The sequence below is a fragment of the Oryzias melastigma genome, linkage group LG16 (assembly GCF_002922805.2).
Source record: "Oryzias melastigma strain HK-1 linkage group LG16, ASM292280v2, whole genome shotgun sequence".
In the NCBI taxonomy this organism is placed as follows: Eukaryota; Metazoa; Chordata; class Actinopteri; order Beloniformes; family Adrianichthyidae; genus Oryzias; species Oryzias melastigma.
Window position 1 is genome coordinate 11286998 of NC_050527.1, and position 19247 is coordinate 11306244.

Genomic DNA, 19247 nt, shown 5'->3' on the forward strand with positions numbered 1-19247 from the left:
TTTTTTCTCGCTTTGCCTTTGTGGCACTGACCTTCCCCGACTCAAAAAAGATATAGCTGTAAAGGCATTAGCTCAGCAGCTGCTTTAGAGAGACTGTTTCAGCAGCTTTAAACTGTGTTTTACTGTGCTTATCTCACAGCACACTTAACCAATTAAACATCCGATTCAGCGTTGTCAATAAAAGCAATCAGTCGGATGTTTTCTTGAGAGTAACTGTAATCGTTTTGACGGGACTGGAAATATTTACTGTGACTTTTTAAATGGAAGGAAGAGGACTTTTATTTTGTTAACTTTTTTTACTCGTCTTTGAGCATTCTCTTTTATTTTCATTAATATTTCTTGCTAGTGTTATTGATTTGCAGTTGCTCCAGAATTGACCTGTGGAAATAATAATAAACAAAACTAAAGCAAATGAAAGCAATAACTGAAAATCAGTTTTGGAAGTTTTAAAAAATAGAAATGTTCAATTTTTGTACAATTATCGTGTTTCGACATGAGGTGAACTTTAGATAAAAAAAAAAAATGCCTGATCCCTTAAGCTTTTTTGTTTGTTTACTTCAGGAGAAACATATTTCACAGTTTTAGCAAACTCTTAAAATAATTAACAAGAATGATAAATTACCCGGTAATTTAAACAGAATGAGCAAAGAAGCAGAAAAGGAAATTCCTCCCTTTGCAATCCGACTGCATAAGTCGTTAGGAACATTTTATCTATTTATCATACATTTACTTGGAGGCTGTTCTATATTTATTTTATTCGCCATACATTTTAATTAGAACTTCAAACACTTCAGCTCGGTGCAGTTCGAGCAGGGCTCTCCTTTGATCAGGCGTCACTCTTCCATATTTTTCTCCTCCGTTTCTTCCCTGTGGGCAGCTTGCCTCTAACTGGCTTGGCGTCGCTCGGCTCGGCTGTCGTCAGCAGGGGTATCTCTCCGCCTGTCAGCGGAGATGAAAGGATACGAGCTGTGTGAAAGCTCTGGGGGGGAGGCTGTTTTCAGGGAGAATCAGGATTAAAGGGTTAACACTATTGTACGCTCAGTGGTGTTCTGTACATGACCTGTAGGAGATGGTAAATGTGTTTTTCTACCATTGATGACTCATCCGCCCACTAAAGCATGCAACAATCTAATGATACTTAAGGGCTGTGTCTCTTGAAAATCCGTTATAGTGAAGGACGGCCGAGTTCTTGCTGTTTATAGAAATCCAACTCTCTGCTCCTCCCTCAGCTCTCTCTGTCTCTGTCCATGAGAGTTAATGTAGTGAAGTGGCACACCGCTCAATGGACTCGTATTATCGCCTGACTCCTTGGCTGAGCTGTTCGCTCTCCTGGGTGGGCCCCCACCCCCCGGGTCCTCCCTTTGGAGAAGGCAACATATCCCACAATCAATAAGAGCGAGGCCAAAGGAAGAAGATGAAATTTAGAAGAATTTTTCATCCCTCTGCATATTGTTGCCCTCCTGCCATCTGCTCCTTATCACCTCAAAGGTTCTCACAACCAGAAACATCAGCTTTTGATTGGTCGTTATTGTTCTGCATGTCGAACTGTGGAGCATTTTCCGACTTTCAGGTTTGCCATTATCCTCCGTGTGCAGTCGATTCCCCCCGTGCATTAGCCGCTTCCACGTTCCCATCTCTCCGTTTCGATCTTTGGCTCCCTCCGTCCTGCACTTAGGCTGACTCTCTTCATCTAATGTCGGACAGCCTGCCAAGGCTTCAGACTTACTGTTATCTACCTCTGCCCTTGCATTAAACTGCTCTCTCTCCGTCCTTCCTTCCTGTGCTCTGCAGGCTCTGGCTTTGACTGAAGTGAATGGACCGGGCCCTCAGGTGGCGGAGCCTCAGATCGCCATGTTCTGCGGCCGCCAGCTCCTGTACATGAACGTGCAGACGGGCCAGTGGGAGCCGGATCCTCAGGGACGCCAGGGCTGCTTCAAGGAACCAAGTGAAATCCTGTCCTTCTGCCAGGAGGTACACATCCTTAAACCAAGCTGTACATGAAAGCAAAATATGAATAGATGTTTGTTAGAAAACAACTTAAAATTATATTTAAATTAAATCAATTTGTATTTTTTCCACCTGCCCCAGACGATCTATATATTTAACCATATATAGTGGAGCAATGGTGGACGTTGAAATATTCCGGTATTTCATTTGTGCCACCATCTGCCTTTCCTCCTCTTGTTACCCACCTCTGGTATGTGTACTAATAAACATCTGCTGTGGAGTTTACAGTGCTACACATACTCTTTGGGTTCCTCCAAATCAGTTTGAAATAGAAGATAAAAAGCAGCCAAACGCCACCTGGTGGCCAAAAAGCATCAGTCTGAGCAGCCTCTATATAATGTGATTAGTTGGCACGTAATGCGTCAGCTGTGGCTTTGCTTTTACCCCTGATTGGGTGCAGATCAGGGTAAGTGTGAATCCCAACGTCCCTATCAATATTAATCTCAGCTCAACCTTTGAAAGATGGAGCCGCACATTAAACGGAAGCAGGTATGACATTTAAAAGCCGACATTTTGTTAAAGGACACAATGTTACCCTTAACATGGTTCCGGGGAGTATGAAAAAAAAGATTGGGCATGATCTTTCCCCTCTTTTTCCTACCGACTGTGCTTTCCCCTGACGGTTGGTTTCAACCAACCAAATCTCAGATCACTCTCCCTGAACGTTCCCCGATCTGTTTGTCTGCGTTTCTGTGCCTCTGTCATCTCTGCATGTACCATTATGCCTAGATGTACCCAACGCTCTCAATTAGCCACATAGAGGAGTCCAAACATCCTGTTCCCATCCCTGGCTGGTCCAAGAAAGGCTGGGGCCACCTAATAGTCCTGCCTTACCGCTGCCTGGGTAAGAGTCCCACACATTGGTTATTGTGACTCTGTTTTCAGATTTTTATTTTTTTTTTACTTATAGACTGCAAAAATGAATTTACTGTGATAAATTAGGGAATCAGGACTTATGTTTGCATGTGTCTAGCCGGTCCAGACGGCATGTTTTTCCTTTTTTCCTGTCTGTGTCAACCCAAACAACATGCAGTCAGACAGACATTAAAACCTCATTTCCTATCCTGGTAGGAGGGAAAAAAAACATCATTTTTTACACTATTTTATAAGGGTGTAGCAATTCATTTTTACAATGATTCAATTAATATGATCATTTGTGGTTAATTCATATTTTATAGTCAATTTTGGTTCATTTTGAATAATCCGATTCGATCTGATTCACTGACCTAAAATTGATTCAGAACATCTTTAGCCAAAACCAGTCTGACTCAGAAATAAATACCTATATTGAATAGTACCAGTGAAGTTTTGTATTTTTTTCAAGATAATGAAGTGTAAATTGAATATACAAACAAGTAAACAATAATTAATTTCAAATCCATTCACATTTTAGTTTCATATAGTTCAGCCCACTGTTGTTTTTCCACATCAAAATAATAAATATATTAGAACAATATACCACACTGTAAGGTCACATGTCTTGGTGTAATGATAGCTTGATCCAAATGGTATTTTCCAATATTGATTTAATCAATTTAGATAATCTTGAAACACTCTTTTTTTAATTAAGTAGGTCGATTTTATTCGATGAACAGCTTGTCTCAGACAGATATGGGAAATTTAAATCAATAAAGTTACATCCCTACTATTTTCTCCCCTTTCTAATAGTTCTTAAAAAAATATTTAGTCAAAAGGAAAGGATTTGAGATGTTGAGAATCTGGATTAACACTGTAGCCACTAGAGGGCCAGATAGGCTTACAATGGGTGACCACCAACAGGCCTGTTTGATTGGGGGCAAGTTCTTTAATTATACCTCCACTGTTAATTATTAGATTATCTGTAATATTTAAGGAAAGGCATATAATTAAAGTGTGTTAATAAAACTAGAAAAAACACAATTTTCTGATCATTTAAAAATTAGTTCATTTTGATCCTCCTATAAACTGCTATTTATTGTACAACGTTGTATGTACGTTTTCAGATTTCTACGTACTGTAACATTTCTGTTTGGTGGATTTGTTCTGCGCTCTTTGGTTTTAGTCGGTTTGAAATCCTCCCCATTCTTCTCCTCTTTTGCTTAATCCCGGTGCAGAAGGCGAGTATGTGAGCGAGGCTCTGCTGGTGCCCGACAGATGCCGCTTCCTCCACCGAGAGCAGATGGATGCTTGTGAGAGTTACGTGTACTGGCATAACATTGCTAAGGAGGTGAGAACAGCAGAGGATCTGCAGCCGGGGGCTTTTAGTTAGGAGGATTTTGATTGGACGTCATATTTGTTGGCTTTCTGTGTGGCGAACAACAAGACTTCTAACAGCAGAAGCAGTTGTTGTCCAGCTTCTGTTGGTGCATAGAAAAATGACCTCGTTGAACCGGAATCTTGTCCGTTTGTGTCAGGCATGCACAGCCGACAACCTGGAGCTGCACAGTTACGGGATGCTGCTGCCATGCGGCGACCATTTCCGCGGCGTGGAATACGTGTGCTGCCCCGGCAGAGGCAGTTCTGGCGGAAAAGGCGAGACGGAGGAAAAAACCACCGCCGGTGGTCTTCAAGCCCTCACGCCCCAGACCGGCGGGAAGCTCATCTCTGTGTAAGATGACTCAGCCAACATCTCCTCGCTGTTGTTCCCTTCAGCTGTCACAGTAACAATGGTGGGCTCCTCCGCAGCACCAAAGTGACAGCTCCCACTCCAAGCCCCTCCCCTGACACCGACGTGGAGGAAGCCGACATGGAGGAGGAGGATGATGAGGTGGTGGAAGAAGAGGAGGAGGAGGAGGAAGCTCTTGATGAAGAGGACATGGATGAAGAGGATGATGAAGAGGAGGCAATATCTGTGAAGGATCAGGACGAGTATGAATACCCTATTGACTCAGGTCCTTACCAGACGTCAGACTATTTGGACTCTTTTTACTATGAGAAAAGCCACAAACCCACCACCTCTGCGCCTCTCATGAGGGGAGACAGCTGTGAGTGATTTGTTTTTATCAGATAATCTGTTGACAGTGATCATTAGCTGTAAATAACAAAGCCAAAGTGACATTTACCGCTAGTGCTGCCGCCTCTGCATAAAGGCTTAGATTTTCTATTTTAAATCATACTTTCACATTCTGTTTTTTGTCTCATGTATTCACACAAAAGTAATTTAACTTTTTTTCTTCACTTTTTTACGAGAACTGTTACTGGGGCTTTGTTTATTACTCATCACCCTACACTAACCCATTACTTCAACAGATGACTTTGTGTCAGATTGATCTGGTGCAGAACATCGATAACAACCACAGCAGAGCCGCGGCACAGATCATGCTCCACTACATGAACAGCTTGGAAATGAGCTTGAATCTGAGAGAAATTAGGATTATAGTAATGCGTCATATTGTTATATTGAAGGGGAAAAAACAACAATTCTTTGATAAGATTTTACTTACTAAAATTAAAGTTTTTTAGTTTAGAAATCAAGTAAAATCCTTTTTAACATGAAGTGTATGGATGATTTGGTTCATGTCACTTAAAAGCAAGTAATCCATTTGCAATTACGATTCTATAATTGCTTTCTGTTTAGTTAAAAAAATATTTATTGATCCCTGTTAGGAAAAAAAATGTTTACCTCTTTGCAAAGTACTTTGTGGGGACTTTTCCTTTAATAGCTGTGGTTTTCCATTGTTCTCACCCAGTGACCACGTCTCGGCCCACGGACGGCGTTGATGTTTATTTCGAAAAGCCCGTGGATGACACTGAGCACGCCAACTTCTTGCGTGCTAAAACAGACCTGGAGGAGCGCCGAATGAAGCGCATCAATGAGGTGACCCTGTTTGTTATTTACACTGCATTTGTGACAGGTAATCCATTAATCTGAGGGGATAGTAATGTAATATAATTCACAGACAGACAGACTTGGCCAGAACATGACTAACCTGCTTCAGGGGAGCACATAATGAAAGAAATGTTGTATCTGAAAAGGTTCAATCCAGAGCTGGAAGGATTTCAATAACTCTAAAATAATGCAAAATGTTTTTGTTTTACTTTAATATAGTTACTTTGCCTATTTTTCTAACTATTTTCTAATTACATGCAGCATAAACAGGAAAAACAGGGTTTAGATGAACAAAGACAAAAAATAATTATTAGTAGAAACCTAACATTTATCTTTATGTGAATCTAAAGTGTGGGGGTTGAAGAGCCTAAATATTGTTTCCGTGATTAGAGTTTCGACTGTGGTGTCAAGTAAGCGTAAATATCCTATTCATATTTTTTTATTCAAATCGTTGTGAATCAGGAGCAGAGAAAAAAAACGCCATTTGAAAAAGAGAGTCCCGCCCACAACTCATAGGTGAATTTCTAATGAACTACTGCCGCTCTACAGAAGCTATGTCCTAGAAAACAACACAAGTTTTTTTACCACTGGGTAGACTTTTATAATAGATGATTGAAGTGGGATTTTAATTTTCTAGATGACTCATTTATCACAGCAAATCTTAGATGTAGGTGGATGTGGAGCTACATAGAGAATGCGACAGTGTATTTTATTTTTAGCAAAAACGACTGAATATGTGTTTCTTTAAAGCATGGTGGTGGTGTCGTGATGATTTGGCTTGTTAGGACTCATAGGGAAAAAGCACTTCCATAATTTTTTATCTAGCTGATGCAAAACAGAATTCAACAAATCAAATGTTTATTACTTCACATCTCAGATCATGAAGGAATGGGCTGAGGCTGACAACCAATCCAAAAATCTGCCAAAGTCAGAGCGGCAGGCCCTCAATGAGGTAAACAGATGTTTGTCAACCTCCTTAATAAACTTGAATTTCTCTGCATGTGTAATAAAACCATTCATCCTTGTATCAACTCACTCATGTTTTTTTTTTTATCTATCAGCACTTCCAGTCTGTGCTGCAGACTCTGGAGGAGCAGGTGGCTGGAGAGAGGCAGAGGCTTGTGGAGACGCATCTGGCCAGAGTTGAGGCGATCCTGAACAACAACCGTCGCGTTGCCCTGGAGAATTACCTGAACGCCGTTCAGTCTGATCCTCCTCAGGTGAATCTGTGCTGCGTTCTAACCTGATGAACCCAGTTAGTCACAAATCTCCCCTATATGTATAAAAAAATCAGTTTTGGGCAGGAAATAAGGTGAGCTTTTGTGTTGCCTGTATGCATTTCCTGACTGTTGAAATCTTTCAGCCAGAGCATGTGCTGCAGGCGTTGAAGAGGTACATGGCTGCAGAGCAGAAGGACCGCAGACACACACTGAGACACTACCAGCATATTGTGGCTGTTGACCCCCAGAAGGCTGAGCAGATGAAATTCCAGGTAAGAGCTTCTGTCTGTGAGCTTTCAGCTGAAATTGAAAACAGATTGGGAGGTGAAGTCTGTAACGTCTGAAAGGACTTTTTATATTTTTTTTTAATTTGCAGGTCTACACACATCTCCACGTCATTGAGGAGAGGATGAACCAGAGTCTGGCCCTGCTGTACAAGGATCCCATGCTGGCTGAGGAGCTCCACAGCGACATTCGTAAGCAAATCTGCAGTTTTTTCCAGATCTGCACGGTGATCTACCGGTATTAACCGTCCACTTTGATCCATCCACTCATGCAGAAGAACTGGTGAAGTCAGAGCGAGGAGACATCAGTGAGCTCATGACCACCTCCTTCTCTGAGACTCGCACCACGGAGGAGCTCCTGCCAGCTGAGAGTGAGGAAGAGAAGGACGATGAAGAGGAGGAGGAGAGGGCCTTCCAGAACAGACCTTATCCTCCACGCATTGGTACTCCTTCACCTATTACTCACACACACCCCCATATGAAGTCTGTGCTTGTCATGTTAATGATGTGTTTGTCCTTCTCTGGGTACAGAAATGCAGCCTAATAAGAAAGGTGAGCTCACTTCCAGATAGAATTGATCTTTTATTTAGTGTTTAAGAACATGACATTTTTACATTTGTCTGCAGAAGATGAATATGACTATACAACATCTGAGAGAGCAGCTACCTATGAAGATGAGGAAAAGGTACGGTAATCAGATTACTTTCATTATAACAAGTATGAGGCATTACAAGTCTTTTTCTTGTTCATTCCTGCTTCTAGATCAACAACTCTGCAGATGTCAAACAGACGAACAAGCTTAACGAAATTGCAAGTGATGAACTGGTAAGAGAAAGGAATAGATTTATTTTTTTAATAAAGTGTTTTTTGTCAAAGAAGTTTAAAGAGCTATCTGAATCTTTTTCCGTCAGCCCCCTGATGCCTTGGAGACGTTTAACCGAGGCGCCATGGTGGGGTTGCTGGTGGTGGCCGTAGCTATAGCTATGGTCATGGTCATCAGCTTGCTGCTGGTGCGCAGAAAGCCCTACGGCACTATTAGCCATGGTATTGTAGAGGTACGATCCCCCATGAAGCAGTCACTTAATCCAAGTTCCATCAAACATATTGATCACTTCTTGAACCTCTTCAGGTGTTTTCTGTGTTCACTTCAGGCAATATTCTGATATAGGACATCGGAAATAGTGCAACTAATAGAAAGAGAATACACACATTATCAAACTATGTCACTGCTTTTAATCTAATTCTGTGAATATTTAACGTAACTTCCAACTTCAGAAATTGATCCTTTTTTGATATAAATAAAACACTGTAGAACAGCAACAAAACTAAATTCTAAACTGATTTTGATATCAGAACTATTGTTGTCAAGTCAAACTTTATTTAAAAAGAACTTTTCATGCAAGTTCCTTAAAGTCCTTAACAGATTTAAAGCCTTTTACAAATATTAAAAACACAGACCTTTACAAAAATATACATTAACAGGAGACATTTGTAGACGGGACGAACACACAGAAACACACACAGCCCCTAGTTTGGTCTTGTCTAAAACTAAAAGTAAATCTTATAAAATGAATAGACATTAAATATAACTTAAAGTAAAATAAATCTAGCTTGATACTGATTTAACATGTTGTGTTGTGCAAAAACATCTATTTTCTGAACTCACTAAATGACATGGGGTGCTGGGGCCTATCCTAGCTAATGTTGGGTGAAGGCGAGGACACCCCAGACAAGAAGCCACACAACCACACATTCACAAAGAGAGCATACAAACGCCACACAGAAAACAAATGAGATTAAATCTTTTTGAAATCATTGTTTTAAAAAATGCTATTAAATATAAAGCCAAATATTTCACTGTAAAAAATGTTTTGCCTTAAAACTTTTGTTTCATAAATCCCAACTTTATTAATATATATGTCGACAAGTTGACATAAAATTCTCCCTCAAACCTTAGACAAGTGTCTGTCCACTTTACAACAAACAAACAGCTAAAAAAAAATAGGTTAAAGGAACTGTTGTGCAGAACAAAGTAAATTGCTGCAAACTCCAGGGGGGCTGGGTGTAAACTTTGGTTGCTCAACTGCATAGAAGACCACTGTGACAGTGATGTGGTTTGCCTGCAAAGTGAGCAACAACTTAAAATGAATCACTTATTATGCTACTATTGACATTTACCTCGCTTGACTAATAAGTAAAGGAGTCATTTACCTGATAAGAAGAGCATCATGTTCACCAGGTCGACCAATTTTCCATCAGCTGTGACTCAAAACTCATTTCAGTTGGGTCCATATTTAAAATGTTGCTCCTGTACTGTAGTGTCTTTCATTTAAAAATGAAGTCCATTATTTATCAAAGTTGACCAGCTTTTATCTAAAAAATATTTTAGTAATATCTGCATATTTAACATAATTTTGGGAAGCCATGTTGCATTTATCTGCTCTTCCCCATCGTCACTATAATCAGAGGACGCTTTTCGAGAATACCGAAACACGACAGACGTGGATAAAAGGTGAATGAAATGGCAACGTTTAATATTAATTCAAGGAGCTTGTCGAACCAACCACTTGTTCTTACTCTGCGCCTGATGTTTGCTGTTCTGCACAGGGGGTTGGGTGAGTTTTACTCTGAAATCTGATTAGTGGTTTTTCAATAGTAGTGTTAACCACCAAAAAAAAAGAAAAAAAAAACTCAAGATGAGAAGAAAAGCCAAGTCTACATCCGAGTAAATTTAGCCAAAATCTTTCTAAGTATCCAACATTTCCACCTTTATTTATTTATCCACATTTATGTTGAATTTATAACCCATCCCTTTTCTTAACCTGCCGTATCTTTTTGGGGTCACAGGGACACTAGAGCCTAACCTGGCTACCGTTGGGCCCTGAATCTGTCTCGGGTGTAATACCTCTTCTCTACCACCAGGTCGACCCCATGCTGACACCAGAGGAACGGCAGCTCAACAAAATGCAAAACCATGGCTATGAGAACCCCACCTACAAATTCTTTGAGCAGATGAACTGAAGCATGTTGGGGCCACCAGCAAGTCATGCCTGACCACCTGTTTTGTTCCCCTCCCCCTCTTCAAAGTAGTGACCCGGCTACGCCCCCTACAATAGATTAATGTTGTGTTGCAAGTTATGAAACAATGAAGCGGGGGTCGCTCCCTGAGACCCTCCTGTCCTCAGAATGTGAATATTGAGGTTTAAACACTATCCTGTATTAACTGCTCTCATTTTTTGGGTTAGTAGCGTCACAACATTTCATAGACTCGCTTCACCTCATCCCCCCCCCCCCGTGGCATGACTTGACCTACTGCTCCTACAAAACTGAATGGTGCATACGCTTTATAGTATTTATTTTTCTGTAGTAGTCCCTTTGTTCTGTTCGTACCACGATTAGACATGAAGTATCTGTGTAGGTGCGTGTGAGTGACAGCCTATTTAAACTACAGTCTCAATGGTTAGCATGCAGAGGGACAAAGGGGGGTCCCAACAAATCGATCCCCTTAGATAACACTTTGCGAGGGGGTTTAGGTGAGATCGTTGAATGTATGCAGCAACCAGGCTTTAAATTAAAACAAAGATGGCTAAAGGATGTGACACAAAAAACTGAAAAATAATTGATTTTTGAGGCCCTGCCCTCATTATTTTAAACAGTCAAATTAAATATTTAATTTAGCCAATTTAGTCTGTGAAGGGAAGTTGTTTTTTTTTTCTTCTGCTACCAAAATAACCGTAAGACGGAAAACAATCCGAACTAAATTTTTGGATGGAAGCATGACAAGTCGGTGTATGACGCTGCAGTATTTATTTGTGTTGTTCTCGTCATCGCTTTCGAAAGAGGCGGAAATGTCACTGTTCCGAACCAACACTGTAAATAAAGGAAGTACGCGCGACACGGTGAGGACATTTCTCTGATTAGTTTGCATCAGTGTAATGGAATTAAAAAAAAAGAAAAAAATCATTTTTAAAAAAGAAAGAAAGAAAATAAATAGTAACATTGTGCTGTTATGAGAAGGAGACACACTTCTAACATGGCTGATTGAAAACGGACTGTTGTAAAAACCAGCACAAGACAACGACACAGCTACTACTTTCTGAATGTATTTGAGGTAGACGTTAAGACCCCCGTCCTCTCTTCAGTAACCCCCCTCTTTAGTAGTGAACCAAGTAGTGAAGCTCAACTTCTTTCGAAAAAAAAAACATTAAAAAAAAAAGACTTATCCGATTCCCTTGCCGTCATTTTGTGTAGCAATCAAATCATCTTCACATTTGGCAGATGTTTTATCAGAGGAACAGCTGGGTATCTGAGTCTGTACGAAGCAGAGACGTGTACAGAAGACACATCTATAGTCATGTGAAGCATCAGTGTGTGAATTACTTCGTAGAAACAACACACCGCTCTGGCATGAAAGTAGTTTTGTTCGTGCAGAAAATACGGCACTTTAAACAATTTTAGACACGAATGATCAAACCTTGTTGAAGTCTCATTAAAGCTGAAACCTTTCACTGAATTACTCATTGTAGTAAACACTTGTATTTAGAAAAAAAGGTTAAAAAGGGACTCCCCCCTTATTTTTAATTACTAATTGTTTACTGCTCATTGTGTGAATTTTGTCTTGTTTAGTCACTAAACAGCATCATTTGTGACTTTTCCTAACCATCTTGGTTGAGAAAGGTCGCAGCGTGGAATGTGGCTTTTGATTCATCAGTTTACATGTTATTGTACGGACAAACCAAATCACAATCAAGTTGTGCTTTATTTGCATCTTTCCACTGACAACTTTTTTTTTCTAAAAACCTGCAACGTATTTATTTATTTTCTCTGTTCTTTTGGGTTAATTCCTCAATGAAGTTCAGAAAAAAGTTTTTCTTTGCTAGAAAAAAACGATAATTGGACCGTCTGAGCTCAGTTTAGCATTTTGTTTGTCTTGTCAGGCAGGTAAAAATCAGGTTGTGGGTGCGTTATGTAAGGTAAAGAGAAGTCATAGCTCCTGTATAAATTGTACAGCTCTGTTACTGAATAAAATAATTGTATGTTCACAGTTTAAGTCAGTCGATCTTGTAATGATACTACTGAAACCATAGATGAGAATAAGCTTGCCTGTGTTTTTTCCCAAACCACTGAAGGTTTCCTACCAGCATTTAGCAGACTTAGAATGGTGTATAATATAGTTATTCAAATCACATTTGTACGTATGTCCTCTGTCAAATTCTAGACTTCTTTGTTGTCCCCGTACTTCCTAATGAAATATAAACTACTGTATGTTATTGAGATTTTAATTGCTGCATTATTGCCTTTTACAATGCTGTGTTTTGGATGTAACTATTCTGTATTTTTTATTTATATGTAATATTCAGTTGGATTAAGGGTCACACGTTTCACATAATTATGAGAAAACATTCAGAAATGTCAAGTATAAAAAAAAGAAGAAATTTGGATCGTTTAATTGATGAGAACTAAGAGCACAAGCAGAACTCGATTGGCCCATTTGTGTTAAGGCTGTGAAACCTTAGATCGGACTGCAATTTCCTTCACGACGTTGGTATTATTTAGAGAGCTGCTCTTCAGTTTCATGGAAACCTTCAACCAAAGACATGCTCCATTAGTGATCAGATTAGCTAATTTGGCCAAACATTCTTTTTGCATATCCGTTGTAAGTAAACTTGACTAATTGAAACTGATAAAGTCAGTTAATAGTTCAATAAAAATAAATGACCCAAATAAGAACTGCATGTGTTTGAGTGTCTTTATTTCTCTATATTTATATGGTTAAATGGGTTTAAGTTTAGTTTTTGAGACAGCAAGGAAAAGAGTGAAAACTGACCTTGAAACAATTGCAAATGAGGAAAAAAGCCCCAGTCAAGAGGGGGAAACCTGGCTTACTCACTTTTGAACATGAGATTTCCACTTAGTATCTGCTAAATTTCTATGGAAAAGGAAACTTAAGATATACATTAAAAAAAGAAGTTGCAATGTTATAAATTAAATCCTTCCTTCAAAAGCTAACATGCAGGTTTATTTATCCTAAAAATAAATTGTAAGCTGCACGTCTGCCACTTTTTAACAGATTTTTAGGAAAGTCAGAGTACCACAACTGTGAAGCTGTAGCTGCAACCACCTCCTCTGTCTGGAAACTGAACATTTGATGGTGTCAGATCTAAACTCTCCCTGAATCTATATAATAAATGTTAGAAAGTATGCAAATATTTTGAAATGAAAGTGCAAACTTAAATGAATAACTACAACTCACAGGGTACAAAGTAATAGTGGCTCAGTAATAAAAATCCACCTTATAAAAATAGCTATATCTGAGGGTTTTTTTCAATTTCTTTATTATTAGTTTATAAAACTAGACACAAAAATCAGTTTTAACTCGCTCTAAATAAAGAAAAAAGTGCATAATTTTTTACACAGGCAATTCAGACCTTTTGTTGATTTTGGTAAACAAATGTTTACTACACTAAATCTACATACTAAAATATTAAGATTTTTTTTTAGCTTTTTTCACACATATTGTTCCATCCAGTGAAAATAAAAATCATATCTTAATGTGCATATACTAAACAATAACCTCATTCATAGCAGCAAGTTATCAAAATAGTTGTAAATCCGTATCTCTGTCTCAGTTGGCTTAAGCTTTGCCTAAATGCCCAAAAAATATTTATTTATTTTTTTTTTTTTTTGGCTTTTTTTAACAACTGAAGTTTCAGTTGCTAATTGTAGCATTCAGAACAACTACCAGTACGTGTGAAGCCATGTGGAAAACAATAGTGTTCTATGTTGGTGACACAAAAAAGCCATGCGTGCTAGTGTAGGATGTGAATTCAAAAGGAGGGCGTGCCACACATGAAGTTGGTTCTTCGAGGGGTCTTACTTAACAGCTAAAAAAAAGGTGATTTTTTTTTTTTTTTTTTTTGGTACCTTCTACTTTTTACTCATCGTTGTGAAAGCAAGTACCAAGAAAACCCTACATTACCAAACTTATCGTGATGCTAATGAATAAACTCCATATAAACTTGATATGGAGCATTGAGTAATAGTGTACTGTAGCTGGTGTGTGTGTGTTTGTGTGGTTGTGACATTAATTTGCTTTGTTGTCTAAGCAGATAGAAGGAATGAGGTCTTTCTAAACATGCAGCCCTCAGTGAGCTGACAAGCAGCTCTGACACAGTTCCCAAGAAGCAATTTACCTGCGTGGGCGGCCCTCTTACCCCCTACACCCACAAATTACAGAGAAGTGTCAAGCCCAAGGGCCTGTACAGGCTCACTTCTTCCTAACCACAACACTGACGGGTAGTCCTGCTCACCTAAATTACACTGAAGAGCTGCTGTGGCTGTACAGTGACAGTTTGCCATTGATGCCTCCAGCAGACATCACTCATCTTGGTAGTGGTTCCTCTGAAGTGCTCGCACACCACGGCTGTGGTAAAGTGAGGCGACTCATATTAACCCCGACTTTAATCGCGTCACTGTCTGAGTGTCGCTTTTTGTTTAGTTCAGTTCTGCTTTGATTCATTCAACAAAAGAACAATGTGAAACCCTTCAGTGCTTGAAAAACAGCCTAGTAGGGACATCAATGATGCTACGGCATGAAGCGTTTTGTGACATCCTTATCATCAAACAGTATTGTAGACACACACTTTATATGTCCCACACAAACACACCAATGAGTCAGCATCAGTGCTGGAAGGGGTGTCTGAGTGTTAGAGCTGACAGTGAGGGGATAGCAGGTGCTAAGGAGTGTGTGGTGTGTGTGAGGTGAGGGGGACAGCTCTTGATATTACTGGAAGGTGAAGCCCAGTGCATCACTTATTGGTGACTCCCTCCCATAGGTGACATTTAAGTGTTGCTATGATGCTAATTTTTCAAAGGGGAACAGATGAGCTCACATTGTCCAGTGGTTTGAGCTTCGCTCGGGTGTTTGCGCAACCTGTACAGCAGACCCAAATGTCAGCGTTTACCTGCAAACAGAATGAATAATCACAACCGGTCAGCTAACGATCATCTGAGCGCATATATTTACGGGTTTTGTGAAGCTTTGATCTATCCCTGCACCGCAACTGCCAGGCGGCAACTGACAAAAAAAACTGTAATCACAAACATTCCCCTACTGTGGTAACATCTAATCGCATGTGGGACGTGAGCTTTCCATTGAAAAGTTCAACTTTAGAGTATTTGGAAAAAAATACATTACAACAAGCAGCACGGTCAAAATTTGACCTCCTTGCTTTTTTAATATAAATTTAATCTTGGAATAAACTGAATTTGCCTTTTCCGGATTTTCTGAGTTTTGTATTTTGGTGATTGTGTTTTATTTGCAACATAAATGTTCTCATTAAGGTTTTAACCCCCGCAAAAAGAAACATTCACTTAGCAAAACTAATCCTCATGACGATGGATTTAGAGATACCTGACTGTCATCATATGTTCGGACCAAAATGCTTCTGAACTTTACCTTTATTTTCACCTTTTCTATCCCTATTGTTACAACTTACATTGGAATGTATTTATTTATAGAATAACTGGGGAAGAAAAAAACTAATTTACCTTCTGAATTTCAATGTTTTTCATTTTTTTAATGAACAAATTAAAATACATATTTTTAGCTTTGTTTTTACATTGTTTGTTTTGTAAAAATTGCTTTACATAAAAAACCCTTATGATTTAATCACATTCATATTAGCACATTTGAATTGCCATCAGACATTGTATAAGTGAAGAGCCTAATATAGAAAAAAAATATATTTTTGTATGTATAGCTTGAACCAGATCATAGGAAAAGCATAAACACATTTTTTAGTATGTTAAAAAAAATAAAAAAAAGACTAAATGATGTTGATTGTGTCTAATTCATCTGTTTTACCTTAGAAAAAATTATTTCTTTTTTCTTTTATATGTAGAACCTCCTCAGGAGAAAGGTTTCATTTCTGCTGTTGGACCTTATTTAATGATATTTTATTCTATAAAGTACACAGAAGTTGAAGTACCGTCAAAAATCAGGGTAAAAGGAGATAAATGGAAGAATCTGTGGTTACATATGATGCATTAGGAGACATAGGAATCTACCTATTTGACAAAAACAAGGTTGTTCTAACTATGAAAACCGGCATTAGCGTGTGAATCTACCGCACTAAAGTTAAAAGCTAAAGAGGTGAAACATATCGGGAGTCATCACAAAACAAGATCAAACATGGGTGCAGCTTTTTCCACATGCAAACAGCTTATGAAGATTACAAGTTTTGTGTGGATTTCGCACCTAATTGGCAGTTTCTTTTGACTGCAGGAAAGTAGGTCAAAAAGATTTGAGATAGTTTATTCCTTCCTTCAGCTAAATCACTTCAATCTGGTACTTTTTTCTCTAACTCTGGATAAGAATGAACAGAAAAATAGAAAAAAAATGAAATTCTAATTTGGAAGTTTATTACATTTCATCCTTTTTCAAACATTTTTCAAAAAAAAGAATATTATGACAATAAAAATAATGAATTTTTGGTATGTCTCATGTATTCTTCTGCTCATACATTATGAGCAATCCAAGTCAGGTTTTTCCAAATGAACAAAGTAAAAAAAAGTCTGATTTACATTTTTTTTTAAAATGGCAAAAGAGCTTGACAGATTTCTGGGGTAAATGTAATCTACACCCTCTACATTCCCTAATACTGGGTTCTTTGGAAATTTACAACCTAGAAACAATGTTTTTGGAAAGTGCAAGAAAGTTGGAATGCACAGACAAAATCTACACAAGGAAAAAAAGGAAAACTCCAATAACATAGAAACTTCACAAAAAGGATAAGCTACAGCTGGATATGAACCCTCAGGGTGTGAAGCAACAGGTGAGATCAGAGATGTTTTTTACAAATATTAAACATGATTGTGGCTGTAAACATGATAGTAACCCCTGGTAGAGTGCAGCTATTTAGTTACTCAGTTTGACAACAGCCTGCTGGTAAACAACATCCATGGGATCTGATAAAACATGGTTAAACAAGTTCCTTCATCTACTCTTACATCATCCCAGGGGTTTGTGTGTTTTCCAAGGATTGTAAATTATAATTTTTACACCAATACTGTCAACGTTTTGGCATCTGGAGTTTGGTTGTAGCATTAAATATCAGAGATTAATCAAGTGCTTAGGACCATTTCCGTGTTGAACTCAGGTGTTTTGGTGAATCCCACATTTCTGAGCCAGACATTTGTATGCTAAACACTACTTAAAGACTGATTTTCTTTTTATCTTGTTTGATTCAACTCTAGTGCATTATCAGAACCTTACATCTCCAAAATGTAGTTTAATTCACTTCAATTGTATTTATATAGCCCAATATCACAAAAACAATTGTCTCATTGGGCTTCATGCCGGTAATTTTACAGAAGCAGAAAGTCGGTCATAAAATATAAACAATAGTTAATTGCTAAACCAAACAGACTAAATTAAACTGGTTAACCCTGCCCTTAGATCTTCCCTCTGGATAAAGAAAAACTCCTAAAAAAACTAATTCAGGAAAAAAAGAAGAGACTTTAGGGAGGGAGAGATCCTATCCCAGGACGGATAGGCGATTTACCAGGACTGTTAAAAAAAAATTAACTTATCTAACTCTACAACTACATGTTTAATTAGTGTAGCGGATGAGCTTCATCCAGATGGGCTGAAGGACAGCTGGTGATGCGAGATGTGCCAGAGGCGAGGTCCACTGCCAGGAACAGGACCACTGACGAGCCACCTGGAATCTCTCACATTCCGAGATACGAAACGAGCCAATGACGAGGTCCACTGCCAGGAACAGGAGCACCGACGAGCCTTATGGAACCTGAAGTCTCTCCCGCTCTCCCCGGATGGGGGTGGGAAGGAAGGAACAACACATGAATCACACTGCACCATCAGAGGCATTCAGAACTAATTAAAAAATACATAATAAAGACTTGAGGAGAGGAGAAGTCGATGAAAATAGAGGACAGAACACCAGTGCACCATACTTTTCCCAGATTCTAATTTCTAACAGCCTTCTATGTAAATATGTTGAGAATATGTAGAGAATCTACTCAGTTACTACTTAGTACTTAGTTAAGGGGTAAGTAAAAAAAAAAGTTTCATCCTCCATTTGTTTTCTATCATGATTGTTGTTCACACAAACTGTGTGATCTACGGCTGTTACCTAGATTTACATTAATGTTGATAGTTTTTCATGTAATACCTGTATTACCACATGAATCAATATCAACATGGTTATGATCTTAGACGTTGCATTTCTTATTGTGTTTTCCTCATTTTCATCAAAAATACGAGAAAGGTTATTTCTCTGAGAGAGGAATTGTCCACTTATTCACGGGTCACTTATTTTCCCAAAGGGACAGTCCTAAAAATCTAAAAAATGTTCAGATTTAAATGATAAAAATAATAGCTTGGGGCACAGACTGTCGTCAAAAGACATCAGGTCAAGAGAATCCAGATTAAATAAAGGATTAATTTACAGCTAGCATGCATTACTAACTAACATGTAATAATTAGCAAAGACAGGAGAAGAAAATAACTTTAAAATAATAATAATAATCAGGGAATAACTAGACCCAAATTTAGCACAATGCCAGGTCAGCAAGTGCAGCTGAAGACATCAGAGAGCGTGGAAGGAAGTTGAGCAACTTAGGCAAGAGGACTCTATTTTTAAAAAATAGAATAAAAAAACACAAGCTGTGACAAAAACTGGGACAAAAAGATCAGATAATGAATGAAGAAGAAGTCGCAAAGCAAGATATTTCTTACTCACAAAACTCATAAGTTTTACATGTGTTGCAGTTACTTTTGAGTGAGATACATTTGGTGATCCTTAGAGCAGTAAATCATCCAAACCTATACATCCTTTAATACCAATGACTAACAGAAACATCATAACTGCAGGTTGCAGACAAATACCTATAGCTCTAAATCAA

The 19247-nt window shown here is 38.6% G+C and overlaps 1 protein-coding gene across 1 annotated transcript in view; it reads left to right on the forward strand.

The window, feature by feature from the left end:
* aplp1 (amyloid beta (A4) precursor-like protein 1) overlaps positions 1–13049 on the forward strand; it is a 35699-nt gene extending 22650 nt beyond the window's left edge. Inside the window, exons 2-17 of the mRNA XM_024267129.2 lie at positions 1792–1971; positions 2737–2851; positions 4101–4213; positions 4401–4594; positions 4672–4970; positions 5676–5803; positions 6693–6767; positions 6877–7035; positions 7179–7307; positions 7412–7511; positions 7595–7762; positions 7851–7871; positions 7946–8004; positions 8082–8144; positions 8231–8374; positions 10242–13049. Coding sequence (XP_024122897.1) covers positions 1792–1971; positions 2737–2851; positions 4101–4213; positions 4401–4594; positions 4672–4970; positions 5676–5803; positions 6693–6767; positions 6877–7035; positions 7179–7307; positions 7412–7511; positions 7595–7762; positions 7851–7871; positions 7946–8004; positions 8082–8144; positions 8231–8374; positions 10242–10340 — 2046 coding nt within the window. The 3' untranslated portion in view covers positions 10341–13049. The remainder of the gene's footprint in view (positions 1–1791; positions 1972–2736; positions 2852–4100; positions 4214–4400; positions 4595–4671; positions 4971–5675; positions 5804–6692; positions 6768–6876; positions 7036–7178; positions 7308–7411; positions 7512–7594; positions 7763–7850; positions 7872–7945; positions 8005–8081; positions 8145–8230; positions 8375–10241) is intronic.
* The last annotated feature ends 6198 nt before the right edge of the window (positions 13050–19247 follow it).